Source organism: Hesperophylax consimilis, chromosome 1 (genome assembly GCF_061612785.1).
Source record: "Hesperophylax consimilis isolate HC1 chromosome 1, BYU_Hcon_1.0, whole genome shotgun sequence".
NCBI classification, from domain to species: Eukaryota; Metazoa; Arthropoda; class Insecta; order Trichoptera; family Limnephilidae; genus Hesperophylax; species Hesperophylax consimilis.
In genome coordinates this window covers 6,397,343-6,415,771 of record NC_142836.1, presented here as the reverse complement: position 1 = coordinate 6,415,771, position 18,429 = coordinate 6,397,343, and the positions used below count along the sequence as shown (strand labels likewise).

At 33.4% G+C, this 18,429-nt stretch overlaps 3 protein-coding genes across 4 annotated transcripts in view; 2 read left to right on the top strand and 1 right to left on the bottom strand.

Annotated features, from left to right (window-relative positions):
- Nucleotides 1-259: 259 nt before the first annotated feature.
- Arf4 (ADP-ribosylation factor 2) lies at nucleotides 260-2,674 on the top strand. Its single transcript, XM_089642424.1, has 4 exons — nucleotides 260-455; nucleotides 599-861; nucleotides 1,163-1,288; nucleotides 1,873-2,674. The coding sequence occupies exons 1-4, from the start codon at nucleotides 389-391 to the stop codon at nucleotides 1,957-1,959; spliced, it is 543 nt and encodes a 180-aa protein (XP_089498550.1). The 5' UTR covers nucleotides 260-388; the 3' UTR covers nucleotides 1,960-2,674.
- Nucleotides 2,675-2,705: 31 nt separating this feature from the next.
- LOC149426196 (enoyl-CoA hydratase domain-containing protein 3, mitochondrial) lies at nucleotides 2,706-13,693 on the bottom strand. Of its 2 annotated transcripts, none has more exons than XM_089642238.1 (7): nucleotides 13,559-13,693; nucleotides 13,147-13,307; nucleotides 7,862-7,997; nucleotides 6,882-6,980; nucleotides 4,150-4,241; nucleotides 3,540-3,628; nucleotides 2,706-2,999 (listed from the first exon to the last, which is right to left on the bottom strand). In XM_089642238.1, exons 1-7 carry the CDS (start codon nucleotides 13,598-13,600, stop codon nucleotides 2,713-2,715), a joined length of 906 nt encoding a protein of 301 aa, XP_089498364.1. In that variant the 5' UTR covers nucleotides 13,601-13,693; the 3' UTR covers nucleotides 2,706-2,712. The 2 variants fall into 2 exon arrangements, with proteins under 2 accessions (XP_089498364.1, XP_089498440.1); XM_089642314.1 differs by having other exon boundaries at nucleotides 13,652-13,669.
- A 1,616-nt stretch (nucleotides 13,694-15,309) lies between these two features.
- The window catches only part of LOC149426195 (uncharacterized), a 45,023-nt gene continuing 41,903 nt past the window's right edge, over nucleotides 15,310-18,429 (top strand). Inside the window, exon 1 of the mRNA XM_089642167.1 lies at nucleotides 15,310-15,629. Within this exon, the coding sequence (XP_089498293.1) occupies nucleotides 15,620-15,629 (10 nt within the window). The 5' untranslated portion in view covers nucleotides 15,310-15,619. The remainder of the gene's footprint in view (nucleotides 15,630-18,429) is intronic.

Genomic DNA, 18,429 nt, shown 5'->3' with positions numbered 1-18,429 from the left:
GTGGTTGATTTGGAAACGACGGAGTAAATACTTTCAGCGTTTGGCTTTTGTGTATGTTTATAAAGGCTTGAGAGAAATAATTTACTATTAATTTGGCCACAATACATTTATTTTTGTTCTCCACTTATTTTTGTTTGAATACACTAAAGATACTGTGATCAAATTTTTGAAAGGTATCTACCTAAAACAAATAATATTTATTTTACACGTAAGTAGGTAAATACGTAAGCAGGGAATACGTCACATCACTTGGAAATCTGGCAACACTTTTCTGACAACGCTGAATTTCTTGCGGCTTTTATTTCTTTCGATATTCTTATAATCTTTGAACGTGGCAAGCAAGAAGTTGCGTTATTTGTTATTATTGTTGTTCGTTTAATATTTGAGAATGGGTTTAACGATATCAAGTGTTTTCACCAGACTGTTTGGTAAAAAACAGATGAGAATTCTTATGGGTATGTTTCCTCGTCACTCCTTGTCTGCTGTCATTTCAAACGTGATAAACGCAATTATTATTATCCTTTGTTATATGCATTTTGAGTTTTTACTGTTTTAGTATTGTAGTACCTGATCATAAGGTGACGTTCTTTATTTTCAGTTGGGTTGGATGCCGCTGGTAAAACTACGATATTGTACAAGCTAAAACTCGGTGAAATTGTGACCACCATTCCAACAATCGGATTCAATGTCGAGACTGTGGAATACAAAAACATAAGCTTTACTGTTTGGGATGTGGGTGGCCAGGATAAGATCAGGCCTCTGTGGCGCCATTATTACCAGAACACCCAGGGCCTCATCTTTGTTGTGGACTCCAACGATCGAGACAGAGTGGTGGAGGCGGAAAATGAGTTGGCAAACATGGTTCGTTCACAAGCAAATGCGCAAATCTTGTGCAATACTTATTTATTTGTCATACCTAGCTTTTACATCTTATAGTCCTGAGTTTTTACATGTTATAGTCTGTGTTGTTATTTGAACAGTCTTTTACAACAAAAATATTATGTTCTTCAATAGTTGCAAAATTACTTTGTGGCGTCATTTTAAATATATGAAAATATTGATTTGTCTGATCAATCCTTGATGTATACATATATATCTCCTATCCCTTGTCACCTTTATCATTCATCTCTGAAATTTATTTTAAAATTACCTCTGTTTTCAGTTAAAAGAAGATGAATTGCGTGATGCTGTGATCTTGATCTTTGCCAACAAACAAGATTTGCCCAATGCCATGACGGCCGCGGAACTCACCAACAAGCTGAACCTCAACAGTCTACGCAACCGCCATGTGAGTATTATATTGACTATTTATAAACGCAGTGGTGAGTCATACAGATGGCCACGTCAACTACACTTTCTGCCTGTGTTATTTTGACTAAGGTTGCGCAAAATGCAATTCCGTAGAAAGCAGGAGAATGCCTTGTAAAGAGTAAGAACCATCTTTGAACAGGTTGTAATTTAATTGATAATAACTTATGTATTTGTTTGTTTCTTTTATCTAAAAAATAATATAATTGGGATGACATGGCTATATGGGTCATGGCTAGATAAACTTCAGTGTTGCATCATTAAATTTTGTAATTAAATCATTTTATTTAATGGTAGTTTACCGTGCACAAACAGCACAGCCATCTAAATATATTTGAAAGATATTTAAGTCTAACAAACAAGATGTTTACACTGATATTTGGAGTGACTGTTATATGGTACATATAATGTTTAAGGATATTTTATTATTTACTGGACAATTTGTATAGTGCCGCTTTTGTGAGATATCACCTCAGGGGCGCTTAATTGTTAAACTCGTGATGGATCATAATGGATGCAATTTGTTTGTTTGTTAGAAACATGACAACGGTTTCTTGTTTTCAGTGGTACATCCAGTCGACCTGCGCAACCCAGGGCCAGGGGCTGTACGAAGGCCTGGACTGGCTGTCCAACGAATTAGCCAAAAAGTGAGAAGTTCCGCCCAAGTGTCGCCGTACATTCAACACAGTGGTTTACCAAAGTCAAAACATTTCCATTTTCTATTTGGTAAATGTGTTGGTTTGTGAGAATATTCCAAAAATGTATAAACTAATGATTCTGAAGCATCTCACTGTGATTTCCGTGTAGTTTGTGTAGCTACGACGCCGGGAACCATTCAATTAAACTGTTTACAGAATGTAACTTTGTTAAATTTACATTAATTTTTTCACATACCCTAACTAATATACCCAGTTTTTTACTGATAATTAAATAAGAAATAATTTACAGAAACTTAAATTGAAATTATTTTTCATTCTCTCTGTATAGATTTGAATACAGGAAAAATAACTAAATCTATTGTTGCTTTTACTTTCCCTTTGATGCATTCACTGGCAGCCTGTGCATTGAATTATTGAATCTTATGTATAGTATGTATATACATTAACAGACAGCAGGAGGGTGACCAAACCTCGGAATGGTGTGAGAAAAGTAAAACCTCCCAACGGTGAATGTGTTGAAGGTAAAGACTTGTTAGGTGTAAGGATGTTAGTCTGTGGCCAGCATCAGTTGTGTCATAAAATATCAATTTCAATGTGTTTAATTTTCAATAAATTTTTATTTATACATGTTTAAAAAATTACATTTTGGTAAAATGATACAATATTGTAAGAGTTTTTGATATATATAAAAATACATTTTAGCTAGATTATTTTTACAGTAAGTAAAATTATCAGTATGATTCTTTTAGTGTCCCCACTTTGGTTTTCTTTTCTGCGCGAAGCTGTTGATTCCTTCCTGTCCATCAGGCAAATTTATATTGCTTACCATTATATCTTCCCCCAACCTGTACGCCTCCTTTACGTTCACCGACATCTGTTTGTAGTAGAACTGCTTTCCCAGAGCAATTACTGTGCGGCTCTTCCCTTTGATGGCTTCACATATCTTGTCCACTTCTGCGTCCAATTGATCCTCCGGGACTACTTTGGTGGCGAGACCACTGTTGTACGCTTCCTGGGCGCTCAGCGGAATACCTGTAACATTGTTAATTTTATGATATAAATGAAAGGAAAATCATGTCTGTCAATTAAACAATGTATTTTTATCAGGGGCACCCTATATCTAGGAGTTTAGTATTTTATGTATGCATTAAGTCTATCACTTTCTTTGGCCTAGGAGAGCTATGAACCCCCTTTGCAACTGTTTAACACTTGCACATTTTTATGGTAAATCTTAAAGATTTAAAATTTCTTGTGAATAAAGAGGTACAATTCCATATATATTCCTGATTGTGTCAAATAAGACTGAAGAATTGTTCACACACACAGATGTCGTTTTGCATTTTTTATTACAGCGTGAAATTCTGGGGCATTCTGTTTTCTTTGTTTGTGATATTTTATGCAAATACATTTATTATGTTTTCAGCTTATTACATTTGCCATGGAAAGATGTGATGAGACATCATAATAATTTCTTGATTATTCTATATTTTATGTGTACTAAAGTTATTTATAAAAATAAAAATGAGCTTTGAATTTAATTGTTTAATATTTTCACCATAATATCAATCTTACCTGTTAACAACATGTGCATTGCTGTAGATTTTGGGACGCACCTTCCTACAGCTATGCCGGGAGTTGAGCAAAATATTCCAAAGTTGGCACTAAAACAAAAATATTTATTAGTCTCCGCTTGCTGACATAGTGCAAGCATTTCTCAAATTTTGGGGTAAACACAATTTGGAATACAGTAACACCCAGAGTTATGTAAGTATTATGTGCCGTAGACCTTTACGTAAGTTGAATTTGTAAACTACATAAATAAAAACCTAAGCTTTCGAGGTGTAGGGGGGGTAAAGTGCACTAACCTCGTGAGGTGATTACACTTGTTACTTTTTTCGTATCACCTCCCGAAGTTAGTGCACTTTACCCCTGGACATCCTGTATAATGTTATCTATGCAAACTAAGTGTTAGAATCTACAAAACGCGTAAAAGCAAGCGCGCTTGGACATCATTGATATAGAATAATTGGGTGTAAAATTTTAAATAACTTGGATTTTTTTTTTACTTTCTAGATTTCCTTTTTGATGTACCTACAAATTTACATAAGTCACATGTTACGTATCTCGGGGTATTGAAGTACACATTTGCTTTTTTTCATTGGAAAAAAGGTTTCTGACTTACCCTGGAGTTGAGAAGGAACTTTTCTCGGAGCAAACCAAGATATCACAAGCCGCTACTAGTTGGCAGCCTGCGGCGGCGGCCAATCCATTCACCTGACAAAATACATTATTTCATTGTTGAATTTTGAATAACAACATTAAGGTCTTTACCTATTGAATAGTGAATACTGTAAATACATAGGGCACTAGGTTTTAAATTATTAAAAGGATATTCTTGAAAGAATTCATAATCTGCTATTTCATATATGTCGTTAATTTAATTATTTTAGGAAAAACACTTTTTGCAAGTTATGCTTTAAAATATTAAGATGAATTGTTTGTTTGCGCCTGTACATACGCAATATGAATATGAATTAATAGTTTTGTCCATATATAAAATCAATTCTTTTAGTAGAGTACAACCCTTAACAGAAAAAGGTTTTTTTACTTGAATCTTTTGTTTTTACTTTGGCATTTGCAGCAGTGGGGAATTTTCAAAAAATATACCTATGTTTTTGACATTGGCACATTATGAATTATGACCACCATTTAAATAGAATATTATTTCTAAATAGGTATAAACTTTTTAAAATTAGTAAACAGGCATTTTTAACCTATTGCCACTTTCATTTCCAGTATTCATGTCTCTTAAAGTTTATTTTTTTAATTTATTTATTACATTACATTAGATACAATGACATAATAATAATATTGCAATAACTGTATGAGTATATTAAAAATAAGTACAAGTGTTATTATGAATTTTAGGTCGATATTGGTTCCTAGCGGCAGATTGCCCGCTCTAAGGAACTAAATGCTGTTAATTTTGCTAAAAATTTATTCTGTAAAATTAAAGTGTTGTTTTTTTTTTTTTATCCAAGTTGAATATATATCAAGTTTTTACTAAATTAGCCATTAATAGGTAACCATGTAAAATTGACAAGTGACATTATTTAATAGTTTTTCAGACTCCACCCTCCCCAAGCCAATCAACCATTTAGTTATTATTGAACCGATGAAGGACATTTTGCATGTTTTAATATTTAATTCTTGGGAGATTTTATTATATAATTTCGGTCCCAGATATGAATACGAATTTTGATACTTTGCCGTATTGCTTCCTGGGACCACGAGATCCTTTGGTTGTGACTTCTTGTGATATATTTATGACCAATTTTATCAAGATTTTCTAGATTTTTGTGTACGTGAATAATAACCCTTTTTATTTAATTTTGACGAACATCAAGTACATTAAATTTTATGTAGAGCTGATCGCTAGAGTACCTATAAGGTTTACGCAAAATGACTCTAAGAACGGATTTCTTGGCCTTCACAAAAGGATCTAAAATTGTTCTACCCGACGCTCCCCAACCAATGCAAGCATACATCAAGATGGTTAAAAATAATGTTCGTTATATGCGTTCATAGAGAGCTATATTTGATTATTTTATGAAAATTTCCTTATTGCAAAATAAGTTTTAAAATATTAAGGCCCCAAAGTAAGCGTTCGAAGATGGTGTGAAAGGGAGATATGTAAATAGGAATGTTAGATGGAGCGCGCTAATATTAAAAAACGATAATAATTAAGCGAAAATGGTGAAAATATTTAATAAAACACGACTCGTTGGAAATAGAGCAAAAATCTCTCGACAAATGTTTTAGTTGCATTTAATGATACACTGTGAATTTTTTCATACCTATAACATATTAAATAACAAAGCGTGTTTTCAATAATTTTCAGAGCTTACTTTGCGATTTTTTTCTATAGAGGGAATTTCAGGCATAACAAATGTATAAATATTATCTTCAAAAATAACTTTTTTTTATTTTTGAACTTAAAAAATTTAAGAGTTAACGAGAAAATTGTTATAAATCAGTAGAAATTGGGTATGCGAGGGCTTAAGACAAATTATTTGTTTGCATCCGTATACTCAATATGAATAAATAATTTTTGTACGGACAACACTATTTATTCATACTGCGTATGTACGGGCGCCAACAAATTATTTGTTCTACTATTTTAAAACATAACTTGCAAAAAGTGTATTTTCATAAAATAATTAAATTATAACTAATGTTACGTTTAACCTGAAGACTAGTTTGAACATTATGCATGTTTTAATGAAGGTAAACGTTTGCATTTATTGTTTTGCAAGACATTTTTATGACTAATAAATTGAGCATCAAACAATGTAAGCATAGCTTATAGTTGTACATTTGATTATAAGTGCCTATTACATAACACCAATAGTCGGGCACTAAAAACTGATAAATAACCAGGAAAATCTAGCAAAAAACTGTGTTTTTTCATTTATTTTTTTGTGTAATTGAAGTATTTACTGTACAATGTGGGTACATAAAAACTTAAAGGATTTAAGTTTAATTATAGTTGTACTAATTTATTTTGAGTATGATGACTACTAGTAGGCTAAAATATGAAGTTAATTATTCCCAGCTCTATTTATTTTAAAACAAACAGACTAATGAAAACTAATTCCTACATAAAATGTATTATTATATATGAGGGTACAAGAAGCAAAGGTAGAAATGTCCATCTGTCAAATGATGGACCTTTGCTTCAGTGCCCTTAAATATGCATTTCCTCATATGTAGTAGAAATAAATATGCATTTCTTCTAGTAGATAACAAGTACCTAATAAATGAGGGCACTAGAAGCAAATCATTTGACAGATGGAAATTTCTACCTTTGCTTCTGGTGCCCTCATATGTGCATTGATTTATCATTATTCATACCTTAGCAATAATGGGAACAGGACTTTCCACAATGGACATCATTAGTTCCGAACATTTATTGAAGATTTTCTTGTGATGATCTATTCCCATTTCTGCCGTCTGTAACAAATTGTAAGAAAGTCATTTCTAAATATATGTATTATAATAAACCTCCTGAATGCAGAATTATCCTAGCTGTATGAGAGCTATCCTACAGGGAACCATCAACCCAAGTATTTGAGCCCTTGTCACATTTGACTTCGTCATAAACATTCAATACCATTCAGAAATTTTTTTAATTTACTACTTCAAATTATAGCCCTATTTCCGTTAACCATCCATTCTCGGCCCATTCGGTAAAGTGAACCATTCGGTAGTCACCACAAATTGGCGTAGTCGGAAGATCACTACAATAAGGGTCTGTAAAAGTCTATTTTAAGGAATTAAAAAAAATATATATTGGTTAGGGCACACGCCCGATCTGGTGCCCTTATTGAGTAAACGTGTCTGGATCTAAGGAATTCTGCTATCTGTACGTATAACAAACATAGCAAAGGAGAATTTTACAATAAAATGATATTTATATTAATTTGTGAAACTAGTTTGCGGCGCTTCGCATGTTTCATCACCAATAAGTAATTAGTTATAAAGTTTTTTTGTAATGATGTCTAATTGCGCTGCACAAATTTATATTTCAACATTCGTGCAATAATCATGTTGATAATAAACAGTGTGTGGAAATTTTGATGAAAATATTACAGCATTATCTTAACACAGAGACGAACTGAGCAATTCATTCTTCTGCATTTTTAATTAATAGTTTGTTAGAAAACGGCAGTTTATTAAGTTTACAAAACAACTTCACCATGCACCTTGCATGTTCACATTTAAATTAATTTTTCAGATCAAATGGTTGATGGATGAAGGCCTTTCTATGTTTCTTCCACTTTTTTGCCCTGACAGATTCTGAAATATTTACATATTGTTAAAAAGTTCTCTACCAATTCTTTTAAATTGTGTCCTGCAGAAAAAATAGCACCTTCTGCAGATATAACCACAGCTCTGAGATTGGGATCATCTTTGTTCTCAGTTAATGCATTGACCAGTGCAGTTATCATATCGTAGGATAGAGAATTTCTGGAAATAAACAAGCATTATGTAGATCAATTTCAGTGCCAGCAACCGGGGCATTTATTTTATTTTGATTTATTTATTATATAGTTTTCTTACCCTCCTCACTAGACAAAGTCTTTCCTGAGGCGGGTAATTAACATATTATATTTATAATATATCTATGAAATATAAAAGTTAAAAATATACTAAGTAAACGATAATGACCTTTACAAACAAGCAGTACTTAATTATTTTAAATCCCTTAAAAGTTTAGGAATATTTCATGGTGATAATAATGTATGGATAAGTTTGTGGCTGCTGAAGTGAGTTTTTATCAATGGTCACTGGACCACTTTTGACAATTATTTGAACTTATTTGGCTGTTAGACTGAGTTCAATAATTCCATAGAGCAGTGGTTCTTAACCTTTTTGGAGGTACCGAACCCCACCAGTTACATATGCCCATTCACCGAACCCCTCCTAATTTGAAAAATATAATTAGATTTTTACAAATTCAAAACATGGTATATTTATATATAGGTGTACAAAATGAAAAAAAAAATAAAAATCAAAACATTAAATTTTAATGGTTTAATCAAAACATGAAACATATTAATTAATTTTTTGTTGTTTTTTTTTGGGGTGTTATGCCGTGTTGCGCTAACTCCTTCTTTAGCCGACGTTTCGGACAGCGTTGCAGTGTCCATCATCAGGGCAGATCCGGTAGATCCGAAGATGTGTCCCACACATCTTGTGTGGGACACATCTTGTGTGGGACACATCTTCGGATCTACCGGATCTGCCCTGATGATGGACACTGCAACGCTGTCCGAAACGTCGGCTAAAAAAGGAGTTAGCGCAACACGGCATAACGCCCCAAAAACAAACAACAAAAATGCTTTTGGCCGTGAAAATCTAAAAACTTACCATATTTTTTTTTTTTTTTTTTTTATTTCCTTTATTTTTTCCCAATTTACATATTTCACAATACAAGTTTTTTAATAATATGAAAGGGAACCCACTAAGGCGCAGCCTGTGCGTGGGTAATATAATTTAATACATTAGATTTTTGTACCTAAAAATACATAACAGTAAAAATAAAATAAAAAACAGTAAGCATAATAAAGAAAAACGGTAGGATTATAATTAAAGTTATTCTAAAAGATTGTGCAAGAGGAGCATATTAAAAATAATTCAAAGTAAAAATAAAGATTGTAAGATAATATATATGAATTAAAAGAACACAAAATAAAATTATAATAACTATACAGAAACAAAATAGAAAAAAGTAAAAATTAAATGAAATATGCTTCAACATTTGCATTGTACAGCCACAACTTTAATTCTTTTTGGTATTGCGCTAGTTTAGTTGTTACTTGAATTTTTTTTGGTAGTAGATTAAAAGTGCGAGGTCCAATAAAGCTACTGTGAGTTTGCATTAGTTTGGTATTGGTTTGTGGGGTATAAAATACATGATTTCTTCTAAAGTTGATTTTGGGTTCATATTTTTGAAATTTATTTTGGTTTTTCATGACGTATTTCAGGCTTTGAAGTAAAAATAGTTTACGGAGATTGAATAGTTGAGATTCCTTGTACAATTGATCAGTCGAAAATGTCCTCTTTTTATTATATATAACCTTGATAATATGATTTTGTACTATTTGTAGTGGTTTTATAAATGTATCTAGTGCGCCACCCCATCCTAATATACCGTACATAATTGAGGATTGCACTAGAGAAAAATAAATCATTTTTAATTTGTCAACATTGAGTACTTCCTTAAGTCTATAAAATATGTACGTCAGATATCTTAATTTAGAAACGGTGTTATTAATTTGTGGTTGCCAGTTTAAATTTGTGTCAATATATATACCCAAATATTTGATCTTTTCAATTTTTCCAATTTCAAAGCAAGAGGTGCATGTTACTTTATTACAGTTAGCATTATGTAGTCTAATTTTAAGGTTATTGGGAGGTTTGTTTTTACTGTTTTTATAAAAAGTTAGGTAAAATGTTTTACTATAGTTTAAGAAAAGTCTATTACAAGTTAGCCATGATAAGACATATGAAATACATTTTGTTGCATTTAAAAAAGTTTCAGGCCAGGATTTTCCATTTACTATTATTGCTGTATCATCAGCGTAAGATACAATTTTACCAGGGATTACAACATGACATAAATCATTAATATATATTAGAAACAGAATTGGGCCAAGCACAGTCCCCTGTGGTACTCCATTTTTTATCACTGTTTCTGTGCTATAAAAGTTCCCTATTTTTGTTTTTTGTAATCTGTCTTTGAGATAGTGAGTGAGAATTTTTAGTGCATCTTTTTTTAAACCTATTTGATTAATTTTCTTTATGAGTAGATTGTGATTTACAGTATCAAACGCTTTTCTTAAGTCTAAAAATATAGCTAGACTTTTTTTATTTTGATCAACAGATGTGTATAAATTTTTTGTCAGATCGAATATTGCATCTTCAGTGCTTAATTTACTTCTGAAGCCATATTGATTTTCGGACAGAATATTGTTTTGTTCTAGGTATTTCATAACTCTATTTTTGATACATTTTTCAAATATTTTTGAAAGGTTTGAAACTAAGGAGATAGGTCTGTAATTGTCTAATATGTGCGTGTCACCCGATTTGTGAACTGGTATTATAGTGGAGATTTTAAATTGTTCTGGGAAATACCCTTCTTTTAGGGATATATTATAAATATGTTGCAAAGGAGTTAAAATATATTGTTTTATTTTTTTTAGTGTATTACCTGATAAATTATCAATTCCTGAAGAATTTGTTGGTTTTAGGCTGTCAATGTGTTAATATTAATTAATATTTACTTCAAATCAGTGTGACTTCTGCTGTTGGCTTTCAGAAACCAATTCAGAAATTCGCGGCTTTACCTTGGCAAGTGCCACTCTCATGTCATTTTCACAACAAAGTCTATTCCTCTTCTTCGTTTTTATATCCAGCATTTTCGAAAAGGATTGCTCGCAAAGATATGTCGTAACAAACGGTATAAAAATCTCCAGAGCTTTCTTAGCAATAACAGGGTATGTTTCTATTTGTTGACACCAAAACGTTGAGAGCGATGTTGTTCTGAAGAGTTGCTGTTGAACCTGGCTCTGCTGAATTTCAATGATTTCATCAAGGTATTCATCATTGATGTTGACTGCTGTCTCAACACTAAACGTGAACGGCTGTCTCACCCATGCTGGATATGACTCTCTTGTAGGGAAGTATCCATCGAGAGAGTTTGCAAGCTCATCTAAGTGCGTGGCAATTGATTGCTTCAGTTCCGTGGGTATTTCAGGTACATCTTCGTTCTTATTTACACAGTCGTCTAACAGGGGAAAGTTTGAAACGTTCTCTGTTCGTCGTTTCCATAAAGGTAACTTTTTTGAAAAGCCTTCAGGCATTCTTCCGCTTCGATGATGTTGACTCCACCGCCTTGCATCTGTTTATTGAGATGATTGAGAGCTGCGAAGATATCAGCCATGTACGCTAAAATGAAAATGAACTCAGAATTTTTGAAGCAATCTGCATGACAATGTTGGTGCTCTTGCAAAAACTGGGCTAATTCTACACGCAAGGCAAAAACACGATTCAGCACCTATCCCCGGGACAACCACCGAACGTTAGAATGGTACAGAAGTACCTCGAATTCTGATTCCCATTTCATTACAAAGCTCTTTGAAGATACGGTGCCACAGAGCACTATTTCGCACATAGTTCACGCATTCCACTACAATTTTCAATACTTCTGCCAGTTTGGGAGGCAAGGTTTTTGTCAACGCATGCCTGTGTAGAATACAATGCGTAACAATGATGTGTGGTGCATCGGCTTTCACTAACGCACCAAAACCAGACTTTCTTCCCAACATGGCTGGAGCTCCGTCCGAACAAACTGCAGAAACCATATCCCACGAAAGATTGTTGTCTTTGAAGAAGTCATCCACAAGTTTCTTCACATCGGCTGCCGTAATCATATAAGTCGGGGGTGTTGACCTCCACCGAACCCCCGAGACTGACTCACCGAACCCCTGGGGTTCGATCGAACCCAGGTTAAGAACCACTGCCATAGAGGATATCAACTCATGTTTAAATAGTATAAATCTTTTTTACCGCACAAGAGAGATTTATTACTTGGAACAGCGAGTATGGCAACTCCAATTGAGGACGTAAGATGTAATGAAATGGTGTGGAGAATATTTTTATTGGTCTTATTACAAGAGCCAAAACCATTTCAAGCAATCTTTTGATTCAGAATGGCGGTCTCTCGCCCGGACAATGCTGAAAGTTTTTCACACAATTGGGGTGGCGGGCATGGGTACCGCCGCCCCGGGAACCTTTCATTGGATAACCAACACCTCTGCCTCAGGTCACCCCAAGTGGTTCGCTATGTTTGGTAACTTGGCAGGGTTGCCCAGGTTGGCGGCGGGCGAGGCTGTCCATAAACTGCATGGAGGGCCGGTTGAAGGAGACCTTTAACTTCTCTAGCCGGACTCTCTCGACCCATCGCCTTGCACCCCAGTGGGAGGGATGAATTCATGTGTAGGCCCTGAAGGAAAATGTTTTCCTCAGGTCCTCATGAGTGGAGTTAATGTGAATTTTTTTTATTATACTGTAGTTCTGTGAACAGTAGACCTCGCGTCCAAAAAAGTATGTTTCTAATTTTTTATTATTTAAAAAATCAAATACCAAACTGATAACATTATTATTATACGGACATATATATATTTTTTTTATTTCAATAAGGAATTAGACAATTTGTCCAAAGAAATGTTGCCATTTTAATGACAATTCTTTTTTCAATCTTTATTCAGGCAGGTACCATGTAGGTACAACATTGAAGAAATAAGAAAATCCAAATACACAAAACAGTTTCACATTTAAAAAAATAATCTTTACTGAACGATTAAAACGGCAACCTTCTTGAAAAGGAAATAGAATGTACAAACAAATTTACAGACAGACGAAATGCAAAATGTTCGAGTTAAAACAGTACTTGCTATCTCAGTCAATTATTTTTAATTTGTTTAAATTAGATATTATGTGAAAAACACATGAGTTTTAAAATTGCAACTTCTGAGTCCACTGCTAAAGATTTCAATGCTCTGCCAGCTATTACTCATTGACTTTTAATAAATAATATTGAGTATCTAGTTACCTTGTTTTAGTGTGCGACAGGATAATATTCTTAACGCCATTTTCTTGAATGCATTTGATTAAATTCATACTGCCATTTGCCGTAGAAAAGCTGGAATTCGTTTCAGCGGAGATCTTTTGCTTTTGCGCTGCCAACAAGTTACCGTATCCTCCATGGAAAACCTGTAGTAATGACATATCCCATATTATATTGACTCCTAGACATGTAACATCACAACAAATATTTTTTATTAATTTAATTTTGTAATGGTAATAATATCACACTTCTTTTTTAAATAAGAAATAATATTCATGATGACGTCAAATATAAAATATACTCCAGGAAACCGTAAAATAATAAATATTGTAGAAAATCATAACACTGTAATATCGCAGGAACTTGAATAATCTATATAATTATTTAATAAGCTTACTCTCGTTGATTTTAAAAAATAAGTTCTAGTTAACGTATTCATGTTTTGATTTTTATTAATTCTAATAAAATAAAACTTCTGTGGTAACTTTACAGAAAAGTTTCAGCTGCCAAAAATAATCTGTTGCTATCTTTCAGTGTCAAGTGTCAAAACATAAGTTTATTTTGTGTTGCCAGTAAAGATATTTTTTCGTATTTATATTTTATAAAGCGCAGTTTATATATTTTCCCATTAATATTATTGTTTTTAAAAAATGCCCCGGAAGAGGTTGGCGACACATTACACTATACGCATAAGCGTTTTTTATAAAACCATATCGCTCGCCATACAATCCCATAGAGAACTGTCACACCAGAAAGATGATGTGTTGTGAATGTGAACGTGGCGACGATTTGAAAATGATGCGACCCCCTCTCTTGTCTACGGCAGGTGAAGGGGTCAGATCAATTTACGGAGCACTGTGATCACGCTGCTGTCAAGGTGCCAGATTCCATACAAATAATTGAAATCTTGCGTTCCCCATTTGATCTGAACCCCTCTCCTGCTGTAGGGAGAGGAAGATTATAGCATAGTGTGACACCTCAACACATAATATGTATGGGCCGCGCCCAATAAGCCTTGATGCGTATAGTGTAATGTGTCTTAGGCTTGAATTCTAATCTCTAATACTTCTAAATTAGTCATCTGCGAAAACCTTATCACTTGTATGTAAATTTATACATGTTCTAATAAATGATTTGCAAATTTCGAATGATCATTAGTATTTAAATTCTATTTAGAGACTTGAGATTTTCTTTAATACTTATTTAAATGTTTCCAAAATATATTTTTTCAATAATCCCCTTCGGAGCAGGCTTAGCCTAGTGATGTAGTTTATACTAAAGAAAATATTTGTATTTTTCTATATATACTTTAAAAATAATAAAAAATAATTACAATCGTTTATTTTAGGTTTGTAAATTTTTAAATTGAAATATATCGGGGATAGGTAGGTATACTTATATATATACAGGTAGAAATATACCAAAGTACAAAAATAGAACTAGATAATAAATAGACTAGCTAAGTCCTGGGTTTTCCCGGGGGTTAGCAGAGTTTTTCAAAATCAGAAGTAGATAGTAATTTTCCCGTGTAAAATTTATCAGGAAGTATCAAAATTCTGCTTTGAGGGGTTGATATCGGTTTTTAGAATTCTCATTTAGACGGTCACCTTCAGGGCCGGCCTAACGGCAGGAACGGCGCCTGACGCTAGAAAAAACCTCAAGGGCACTGTACAAGGTGTTAAGTACTTTAAGCGCCTTGGCTCCTTAGCTCATTGGCGCCTTGGCAATCGGCGCCCGGAGCGGACTGCTTCAATTGCTCAAGTGTAGTGTTTAAAATGTTATCAATCCCGTTACAACTGTAAGTTTGTATATAAACAAAGCCAGACCGCCTGCCCACCCACAGACACTCTTCTTTATACATAGAAGATAGATATTCATCTTCTTGTCCTCCGGAACGCCTACATTATTTTTAAACATTTCGCCATGAAAACCGCTCGAATGAACCTAGCCTTAGTTAAAGTGGTTTATATTGTAAAGGTTATCGAGAGGTAAATAATCAGTAAACGTTAATCTGATGACTTTAACGATTGATTTATTTATTCAATATATATTTGACATAGCAACGAGCAGAAAGCTACTGTATTAATATATGAAGTTCATGAAAGTACCTACCTGAACATTGTGTACACAAACGTCAGAAACATCACAAAGTTCAAAATAAATCTACCAGCTACGGGTTCAGAAGACGGAAAATGCAAATGTTTTGTGCTGGTGAAACAATTTTATTGTGATTAAAATATTTTGTGTGGGCTTTTTATGAAGCAGTTACAAATAATCGATTAAACGATATCTTAGCAAACACATTCCATTTGAATTTTATCAATATAACACGTGGGATGACGGCCAATCAACGAACAAGTTGAGTTTTGTCATGGGTCGTCATAGAAACAACTTCCACTGTTTGAAGTCGTGAGCTTGTTTTGAGTTTTCGGCAAAAATTGCAGAGAATAAACTCACCATGAATGAAGGTAAATCACTACAAACTTATACATATTTAGTTCATTTTGCCCCTACCGAATTTGTGTTCTTGTTTTTCTCCAATATAGGTGTATTTTTTCCATCGCGTACAGGTTGTAATTTGGTGAACAAAACTAGTTTTGTTTTCATATGTTGAAACAATACCATATTAAGAAGGTTAAGCAATAATATTGTGCCTTTTTTAGAATCTGGGTGGTGGTTATCTTGCTAGTTTCATTGAATTTACTGAAGTTAGTTGAGTATTTTTCGTACTTATCTGGGTTTTGTGTTTGTTCTTTTGTTTCGCTTAATTGCTAAGATCCTGGCTACAAGGTATTCGGCACATCATCTTGTGTCTTCTGATCATAAATAAACCAATCACCTTCTGATGATTGCTAGCGAATCTGTCATTTAGTGGACTTGTGGGTAAAACTTGTAGATAGTCTCATTATTTCGATCGCACACCTTGTAAAATATTATGCAGTGCAGTATTTTACGTTCTAATTAGGAACTTATCGTGGCCCTTTAATATTATAAATTGTATTAATTAAATTTAACAAAAGAAATATGTACTTCAATTCCAGGATGAGAAATTTTATTTTCCATCAAGATTATTATTAATTATTTTATTAAATCAATATTATCTACTGTTTATCGTGGGGTACCCCGGGTTACTCGACTCCCCAATCTCCTGGTTTTCACTTTATTGATTATTTTGAATAGAAATATTTGTGTATCTAATTTTTGTAATAATTTTTCCCCCTAGCTTTTTTTTAAAATTTAATGCATCGCGAAATAATATAGCACTTATTTTTACCTAGGTATATCGTATTTATGTATACAACTTGTAGATCCACCATTTAGCCTTATTAAAATACTGAAATTCCTTGCTTGCAAATGTTTGCTATCTGACGCAAACAATGACCTATCTAGTATATTCATTTACCCTTGAGATGAAAAAATAACCATGAACACTCGTCCCTTGTGTTTTTTTATTATTTGTGCGAGATTTTATCAAAGCAAATAATTGTAGTGATTTATTTTTGAGGTATTGTGCCGTGTTGCGCTACCTCCTTTAGCCAACGTTTTGGACAGCATTACATTGTCCATAGGAAATTGCTGTGATAGAAAATATTAATACGTTCAAAAATGAATTAAGAAAATATGTCTATCTCAATTATTAATGTTTCTTTTTTTGTGACTTTATTGAAATATTTAAAGAAAGATTATGTTTGCCAAACAATGTACATGTTTATATGTTTATAAAACTATTAGCACACACGAAGATGTGAGCTAACTTAAGATTAATAAATAAATAATAATCAGGGCAGATGTGTGATGAGGGGCACTAATGCTGACCGAAACGCTGGCTAAAGAAGGAGGTAGCACAACACGGCACAATACCTCAAAATAAATCACTATAATGCCTTTGGCCGTGAAAATTTCAAATAAAAGCAAATAATATTTTTTTAAAGACATACATTCCCTAGTTAACCTGACAATATTTGAATTCCTGTCACTACCGTCATTTTAAGCGGGAAAATGTTATTTATTTCAATAATGGAGGATTTAGCTTATACTACGAAATATTTTATTCTTTTCAAGTACGTAAACATTATACTTTTCTGTTAGCTAGGAAAAACCTATTTTATGCATCGTTATAATATTTTTTTACGCTTAGTTAAAGGCTTAACCCTGTGTAAAAAAATCTCGCCAAACGCTTGGGGACCTTCAATTACTCCGTAAGTGCATATTATATTTATGTAATATGTGGTTATGTGCTGTGCCGTATTCCCTCCGATGCGATGCCTGAATTCTATCAAAGTAAACAGAAGCTCGCTAACTCGTTATAGTCATTATTAATTCGGAGAACATTACTATTCTTCAAAGATTTGTTTAAAAACCATTACATCCGTGTCCATTACTTTAATCATCGGGAAGAGCGTTGCATTGTTCTGAAATAATATTTATAAAACAAAGTGCATCTAGTTTCAATTCATGTCTTCCAATGACGCCGAATTTAAATGCACACAACCAAAACTTTTCATTGCCCCGAGTAATCACGTTAAGTGATTAGACTGATTAGGTACCACTTCATGGATATGGATGTACACTGTACATAATAACAATATTTGGATGATTTGTACATATTGTACATAACCTAACTGTTATTTTATGTTTTTTTTAGGTGACTTTTAACTTCTTCAATGTCAGTTACACACCGATATAATCTTGACAGTTCATTTAAAGAAAGTGGAGACAATACGTTAAATTGTCTATAAGTGGTCCCTCAGCCATGTCCATGTTACTCCATGGTACAGCCAACACCATGCCAATTTTTAAATTGAACCCTTTTGCGATCCTCGACAGCAATTTGCTGTCAAAATAATAATACCTGCGTATTTTTGTTATCTGAAATCATAATTACAGAGTAATATCATAATTTATTTAGGATTTACTATCAGAAGTCGTAAAGTTACGCTACGGTAAAAGGGATTCGTTCTCTACTGTGGTAAACTTATTTGATTGTGTTGCTCATTGACATAAATACAGTGTTGCTATGCCGATTTGTCTGGCTTTGAATTTTCTCTAAGATTACATACAATTAGCCACAAGAGGGTTTTGCCCTTGATATATTGGGAGTAAAAACTGCCGTGGCAACAACAGCAACTTTTAGGTCCAATTGTTTCGCAAAAATTCACGTGTGAAAAAGGCATCAAAAGGCCGTTTCGCGTCATTTTGTATTTTTGACATTTGAAAGGTCACTGTCAACCAGTTGAATGTCGATGGGTCTCTGGAGAACATGCGAGC